Source organism: Notothenia rossii (genome assembly GCF_949606895.1).
Source record: "Notothenia rossii genome assembly, chromosome: 6".
Taxonomy (NCBI): domain Eukaryota; kingdom Metazoa; phylum Chordata; class Actinopteri; order Perciformes; family Nototheniidae; genus Notothenia; species Notothenia rossii.
In genome coordinates, this window is record NC_136909.1 from 24,277,675 (window position 1) to 24,286,180 (window position 8,506).

An 8,506-nucleotide genomic window follows, 5' to 3' on the forward strand; every position below is an offset into this window, starting at 1 on the left:
CAGGTAACTCACATTTCAGAGACAATCACTGAGCTAATAGCCAAAGCTTGTTTGGACTGTAGAACCATATCATGAAAAACCCCAAGATGTACCTTTTTAATGTGTTTTTATATGTACCCTATAATTGTGTCTGGCTTTGAATGTAGTTGAAAATGCACATGTCACGTATTTTAAGCAAAGTATGCCTTTTACTGTGAGGGATCACATTTAATGTGCTGCTGGAATTTTACTGAATACTGAGGGTCGACTCACATCTCTTGCTTGTCAAATAAACCCTATAAACCTACTCATGGACATGTTTGGATCATTGTTTTTCCACTGAAAAAGGCTGTAGTGATGTTGAAAATAAGCATTATATTGAATGCTTTTATGGGAATCTGTTGGGAAAATACTGAATGTGCTCTTCTAATATCAGATTAGCACATGATAACAAAGGCCCTACGTAGCTGCGTACGTAACAGGATGTATGATTACCTAGAAGAGCCTCAGGACACACTGTTTTAGGCATATGACAGCTATGTGACAACAATTAACATGATGATTCAGCCTCTGGAGATAGACATGACTGTCATGTTTATTTCTTACGCAGGCCTTAGCTAATCTGAAATAAACATTGAATACTGCTTTGAACCGGTATTCCTCCATCCTGTGACTGTAACATCCTCTCTTTTATGTAAGCATGAAGAAAACTGTTGTGGGAATTATTTTTCCCACGCGGCTCTGTGTGTGATGACTACTTCCATTCTTGCAAGGATAATAATGTATCCTGATATTGAAGTCCAAGCCGGTGACAAGATTTTGGGGATTTTCATGATCTAGTTAGGTGCTTTTTAAGTCCTGTGTCACAAATTGGATAATATATTGATTTCGAACCATGTCAGTGGGCTGCAGCATCAATTATTATTGAAAGTGTAATGCATAAGAATCAGTTGATTGTTACTATTAATGATCTGGACATGCAGAAGAGGCTAAAATGATCACAACACATTGTCAACATTCATTTTCCATGTCTCTCTTCTTTCCATAACCTGCACCCTCTCTTCCATCTTCTTTGGTCTCTCTCTCTTCTTCCTGTTCATTACTCTCTATGTCCTCTACTCTTTCTCTTTGTTCAATCTCTCCCTCGTTGTTCACTTTTTGCTCTTCCTCACTTGTCGCTCCTGCCAGTGAATTAAAAGCAATTCAGCAATTTAGTTCATTTAACTTGTTTGCATTCTTTTAAAATGTAATTCTCTTTTGTTTGATACTCAAAAGAGAACAAAGATGTAAGCAAATTGTGTTTTATACAATTGTATGTTATTATGACATCATAACTGCAATAGATGTATGTTGTTTTAAAATTATGCCTATTGTCTATATTGTAAATGAAGACTATTGTTATAGATAGATAGATAGATAGGGTTATTAAGCCTACATTATTTTTGTTTGACTGTCATGGTCATAAGTGTGTGTGTGTGTGTGTGTGTGTGTGTGTGTGTGTGTGTGTGTGTGTGTGTGTGTGTGTGTGTGTGTGTGTGTGTCTTACTTGCCTACTGTAGAAATAAAATGCTGCATTGATTTTGATTCACTGGGTCACATGACCTGGAAGCTCTTCACATTCTGTTTAACTTTGTGATAAAGAGACGTCATGGTGTCTTTTTCAAAATAAAATACAACACACAGTTTTGTTCTAATATTCTTTTATTTAAATAACAATAAACGTGAAAGCACGTTTAACATAAAAACTTGAATTAGATAAAATAAACATATACAAGCAATGTACGGAATATGTAACCCTCCCAATATTCAGAGAATTTCACAGACGCACAGATTAAAAAAAAACACATTTAAAACACACTTGTTACGTAACATATAGATAAATGGCATTATCATATGAAGTGTATAGCTGCTCTTTAACTCTGTTACTCACATTACTTCTTGAGGTAGTCTTAACCTAACTATACATGTAATTTATACCTCCGCTATCTTTACAGACTCCCTATGGAGAAAACATTTTGATCATCAATGCAATCATCAAAAGTATAAAAAGACTGGACACTTAGAAAGAGAAATATGAATTTGGGAGAGATCTGATCGAAAACCATCTGAACATATTCCTACGGGAGGTTTGTCGATCTGCACACCTGCAGGCTGGCGTCACACAGACACGTTGTGGAGGTTAAACTCATTACATTTCTCCTCCTGTCCTTATCGAGGGTCACTGAAGTGTTGTGAAAACAAATTGGCCACATTATTCAAGGGCTTATATTAAAAGGTCACATCCGACTAGTTCTGTTTCCTGTCGGCTGTGGGTTGCTGTTTCAGTCTGTGTGTGTTTGGGCTGCAGCTCTGTCTCTATATGCCGGCTGCCCAGTGTCCTAACAACAGGGACATCAGGGAGCCAATCACAACGATGATGCTGTTGTAGATGGGGCCGCTGGAGGCCCCGGCGTAGTACTCCATGTCTCCAGAGCCCTCCGGGTCATAGCCGGGCCGGCGGCCATAGCCGCCCCCACCGTATCTTGGGTTACCATACCCCCCTCCATACCCCCCATATCCTCCACCATATCCTCCACCATATCCTCCACCATATCCTCCTCCATACCCAGGGCGGCTGAGGGCAGACCCGATCATGGCCCCCCCAATGGCCCCCGCTGCAGCGGCCCCTGCTACTCTCCCTGCACTGGGGCCGCTGCTCTGCACCGGTCTGTAGGCCTGCCCCCCCCCACGGCCCCAGCCCCGGCCTCCACCTCGGCCGAACCCACCTCCAAAACCTCCACCCCCCCGCCGGGCCTCACAGCTGGGCAGCAGGGTGGCGAGCAGCAGCAGGCAGAGGGCCGCTGAGAGGGGGGGGCGCAGCAGGAGAGACGCCATTTTATAATCTGTAAAGAATAAGACAAAGGAAATTTACTTTGTCAGTTAGTTAGAGGTTATCCTCTGATTCTTGACAGTTCAGCTATTAACACAATAGAAGTATTATTTAGATAATTACTTTAAAGTAGTTATAGTACATCAGAAATGTGTTTCAAGACAAGGTTATTTACAAGCAAGAAGCACAAAACTCTTTACCCAGAGATTTAATAGACATTCCCAGAAAATAAATAGTATTCAAATGGTTCAAAATGTAGATATCATTATTCATTAAGAACACAACAAAAATGTATATATATATATATATATACACATATACAAACATACATACTCAAAATATACAAAAAAAGGTGAATTGTCAAAGAAAAATTAAGAAATGAAACCAAAGAAAGTATGCTAAAAAAAAAAGTAACGTTTTGAATATTAGGAAGTAAACCAACAACTACAGCCAAGTAAGCTTAACAATATAATATTAGAAATAAAAAATGTAAAGTATCAAAAGCTAAATTGTTCCATACTGCAAAATGGCAAATTCAGGAGTATATTATTATTATTATTATTATTATTATTATTATTTGTATTATTATTATATACAATATCACCATCAGCATTTAAAATGTGCGTGTTTTAGAGGAGATACTTTTAACCAAACGTATACTCTGTTGAGTCTTTCAATAATAATCCTTTTATTTTTTGAAGTTGATCATATATTTTAAAGTATGTAATGAGTAATTATAGCTTTCCTAAGACTGTCTTACACATTGATGAGATGTTCTTGTTGCAGCTTTCTTCCTGCTGGGTGTTATTTTTACGTTAATTTAGAACAGTACAGATCACAGCTCTTAATCCAGCTTCACATTTTACACAAGCAGCGTCACTGCTGTACACTGTTTAACACTCAGCTGACCCGGGATCAGATTCATAATCCCTAAGAGCCTTTTTATCCGGGTCTACTGTGAAAGAGTCTGGCTCCAGATCTGAGGACTACACTTAAATATGTGTGAAGAAATCCAGAGACAGCAAACTCAGGCAGCCATGTGTGTACTGCTGATAGTACAATAATACATATACAACACAATATACATTATAAAATATTAATCTTTAGTGTTAAATAAAAATAAATTAAGAGTTTTAAAAATATCTAACAAACACATCAGTTATAATATATTGCTAGGAAAAGGTGGAAAGTTACTCAGTTAGTATAATTTTGAAGTACTTTCCTGAGTTTCATTTTATGCTACTTTATGCTTCTGGCATTTAAGAGGGAAATATTGGAAATAAACCTTTTGACTCCACTACATTTATTCAACAGCTGTAGATACTCGTTACTTTTAGATACAAAATATGCTAATTATTTGAACATATATGCTCAATTTGAAAAATGTGATGCATTATTGTGGATTAAAGTACCAACTGTACATTAAGAAGTTAAAATTGGCCCCATGTTGACCAAATCCAAAACAAAAGTACTGCCTATATATTAATTAATAAAAATAATGGTCGAATAATATAATGATAATAATAATAAAATAACCGAGATAAATTATTCTGCATCCCAAGTACTTTTACCCATTGTAAAGTAAGTTTTATTGATAATAGTGGTATGGAGTACATTTTCCACCAGTGAGCAGCATGACGTAATTTACGGTAAACAAACATGACGTAGTCTAATCTGTGTTCTTTTCGAGTCGAGCTATTCTTACACTGGGTCACTTAGATTGAGAGTAATCCATTCACTGAGCCCCCCCCCCCCCCCCCCCCCCCCCTCTACAGCTACTCTCATAGACAAGGAGGATGAAACATTTCATCATGAATATGAAGCTCTGATGAGGTCTCCAGCTAAGTCTTATTGCTTTCCAGAGACCGACCCTAACATGCACAACATAGGACACATTAAATAACAAGAGAACGTCATACAAATAATTTAAAATAACCTGGAAGAAATGCCATAATCCTTAAAATAACCCTTCAAGTCAAAGTGCTGAATTTAACATCTCACAAACCTACCTAGTGAAGCAATGATAGCTAAATTAAATCAAAATTTTGAAAGTAAAATACTCATTATGCCTTTTTATGTAGTTGTTGCATCTCAAGTTCTTTATTTTTTTTTAAAAGAATAAACATATTTACAAAAACAATGTTCCAATTATTGATACATGGTATACAACTGGCTAGATTGGTTGTATAGTACATATAATGATGTTGAGTAAAAAGATCATTGTTTCCCTCTGTTATGTAGTAGAAGTATAAAGAAGCATGAAATGGAAAGACTCAAGTACGATAAAATGTTCAATAGTCCAGTAAATTAACTAAAATGAACAGAAAACATTGTTCAAACCTGATAAACACATTACATAAAAAATAACAAGAATAAACATCTCACCTGTCGAGTGTTTCTTTGTGTCAGAAATGAAGACTCTTCTAACAGTGTTTCGAAGCTTCTGACAGTGTCTCAGGGTCGATGTGGGATCCTCCAGACTACAAGCTCCATCAGGTGCACAGGATCACCTGCTGATTGGCTGCTGAGCCACTGACAGCACACATAATACCTGTGTATGCGTGCATGCGTACATTCGAGTGTTTATTTTCGTCACAATGATTTAACCAGACCACTTAACGAACTCTCCCGAAGCTTCGACCAATGTTGTCTGTCCATTTGAAATGATACCAGATTTAGACACTATATAACGTGCTGGGCTTTTCCCCCTGTTGGAGTCGGGAGGCCTGGTAATTTATTCTGGCAATTACTCAGACCTATTAATTGACCTAACAGAAGCTATTGAGTCTAGCTCGGCTCAGATCCACTAAGGTTAGCAAGATCTCACCTCTATTAAAGAGCAACTTCCAGGTTAAAGACACCTGTGAATAAATGTGTAGGAAAATGATGAATACATTAGATTTTCAAAAATATATACAGAAATATACACTACAGTGACATCTGGCGTCGTTTTTGTAAGACATTTTCACTTCCGCATAAAAAAGCCTCGGCACGTGACCTCCCACGTGTGACGTAACATGGGGGAAACAAGGGGGAGAGCGGCCGGTGTAACGTATTAATAAACATGGATCCCAATACTAGTTTCGACGCAGAAGACACAGAAGAAGTTGAACATGAATATTCGAATGCATTTGACGGACCACAACCTTATAATTATGAGGCTGCTAGGCGTCCAAGAGACCAGGAGCAGCCAAGCATTAGAAGAAATAACGGCCATCGGAGAGAAATTGAGCTGTGGTGTGAGGAGAACCAGTGGAGAACTGGGCAGCTATCTTGGTGAGTGACCGGCGTTAGCTACAGAATGTTAGCTAACGTCACATCACAACATTGTGAAGTTAGCTATCATATATCAGGCTATAACTTAAGTAGCATTGATAATATAGTAATGTTACTGGCAGGACTGTTGATACTGATCCATAACAGAAACTAATGCGCAAGTATCAGCCATCTCGCGTTACCTAATGCAACTCCACACTACGGTGCTGTGTACCGGAGGGGAGAAGCGAGATACGGCTGATACTTGACGATCTGGTGGAGAAAGGTTGTGGAGCCTCTGTTGATATGCCGTTGTAAATGGCTTGATGGAAAGCAGGTGTGTAGTCGGGGAGGGTGCACAGCTGATTGCAGCAGGTGAGTGGAGGTTGAGCCGGGAGCCAGGAGTGACAGCCACCACGCCCACACAAACAACACAGACAGGGGGAAACAAACAAACACAAAGGAGACGGCTGGAGCAGTACAGCCACCACAGCGTTACCTAATGCAACTCCACACTACGTCTTACGGTGCCGTGTACCGGAGGGGAGAGAGAAAGAGCAGCGAATGGGGGAGAGAGAGAGAGAGCAGCGAAGGGGGGAGAGAGAGAGACGTAATACGGTTTCCTGATAAAGCTGTGGAGAGTATGTGCTGCAGGGAGGTGGATGCACAATGCACCCAGGAACGAACGCTAGCTCCGGTCCTTTTTACTGTGGACTCGATGTCCTGACAGGCTGGTATTTGTGCAACCTGCACAAACACAATACTGCACCATGATTACAAATGGTGAAATACAATGTAAAACTACCGAAAAATACCAGCCCACTAAAACACAACCGCTCAACTCAACGCAACTACTAACTATACCCGCGGTCAGAGAGCGGAGATGTTTCCCCTTTGTGATGTAATATGACGCGTTTGACGTATGACCTTAAAAAAAGCAGTTTTTAAGAGCAGAGCTCAAAATTGCTCCTTTCCCTCTGAATTCCCTCCCCCAAGATCTCCGTGACTCTGAGTCCCTCACAGTCTTTCAGTCCCGCCTCAAAACACATCTTTTCAACTCTGTCTACCCATAAGCCCCCCTCCTCTCCATCAACTTCCTCTTGACTGCCTTTTTATTTTTTTATTTTACTATACTTACTTGTTTGCCTCTCCTTGTTTGTCTACCCTCCTTCATATTGTAAAGCGTCTTTGAGTTGTGAAAAGCGCTATATAAATAAAATGCATTATTATTATTATTATTATTATTATTATGTCTCGTAAAACATACCAAATCCTACATTCACTTTTTTAATTGTAATTTTCAAGCAAGTTTAAGCATAAATGTAGAAGAAAAAAACCCCCTGCAAGATGCTCTTTAACTCCTGAAGAACCAGGTTGAGTTAACTGCTGTTTCAATTCAATTTAAACAACCCCAAAGGATTTTGGTATTAGTAATGAGGTGTGGCCCACTTCAGTTGTAACATTTAAATTCTAACTTCAACTGGCCCACTTCAGTTGTAACATTTAAATTCTAACTTCAACTGGCCCACTTCAGTTGTGACATTTAAATTCCAACTTCAACTGGCCCACTTCAGTTGTAAAAAAGTATTCCGACAGAATTTAGAGGACTCTCCTCATAAATGGTCGGTGCTATCAAACTCATTCAAACTTTACATTCTAATTCGACAGAGTCCAGAGGAATCTCCTCATATATCGCCGGTGCTAAAAACACATTCAAGCCTCGAGTCCGGCAACATTTAGAGGGATCTCCTCATAAATGGTCAGTGGTATCTAACACATTTAAACTTTCATTCAACAATTCAATCAAAACCAAAGTCAAAGTCAATTTGAGAGAACTTACCAAGGTGAGAGAACTTACCAGGGGAAAAACCCCGCTCTGGAGCTTTTCTCGCTCATCTAGTGCTTTTATGATCCACACAGGGACAGCAAACTAAAGACACCTCCTTCATACCCATATATGTGGGAAAAGGTCATGGCCTCTGGTGTGCAGGACTGGACATGTCCAGACATATTCTATGGCCTAAACACATTTTGGGGCTTCAGTACTTTTCCAGGCGCTTTCACACCGGAGTACTTTTCCCTTTTAGTTCCGATAATTCCTGGGATTTTGCGTTCACACCAAAAAGAGAATTTAGTTAATGAAAACTTGTCCCCCCTTTTCAGTCCCTGCTAGAGAGCAGGTACAAGCGGGGCAAAAAAGTATTTAGTCAGCCACCAATTGTGCAAGTTCTCCCACTTAAAAAGATGAGAGAGGCCTGTAATTTTCATCCTAGGTATACCTCAACTATGAGAGACAAAATGAGAAACAAAAATCCAGAAAATCACTGTCTGATTTTTAAAGAATTTATTTGCAAATTATGGTGGAAAATAAGTATTTGGTCACCTACAAACAAACAAGATTTC

General features: G+C 39.2%; 1 protein-coding gene across 1 annotated transcript; it reads right to left on the bottom strand.

The window, feature by feature from the left end:
- Window positions 1-119: 119 nt before the first annotated feature.
- On the bottom strand, window positions 120-7,977 carry sprn2 (shadow of prion protein 2). Its single transcript, XM_079690860.1, has 3 exons — window positions 7,962-7,977; window positions 5,234-5,380; window positions 120-2,861 (listed from the first exon to the last, which is right to left on the bottom strand). Exon 3 carries the CDS (start codon window positions 2,851-2,853, stop codon window positions 2,335-2,337), a length of 519 nt encoding a protein of 172 aa, XP_079546986.1. The 5' UTR covers window positions 2,854-2,861; window positions 5,234-5,380; window positions 7,962-7,977; the 3' UTR covers window positions 120-2,334.
- Between the last annotated feature and the right edge of the window lie 529 nt (window positions 7,978-8,506).

Coding starts and splice junctions, on each gene's coding strand:
- sprn2 (XM_079690860.1), bottom strand. CDS start 2,853: ATGGCGTCTCTCCTGCTGCGCCCCCCCCTCTCAGCGGCCCTCTGCCTG.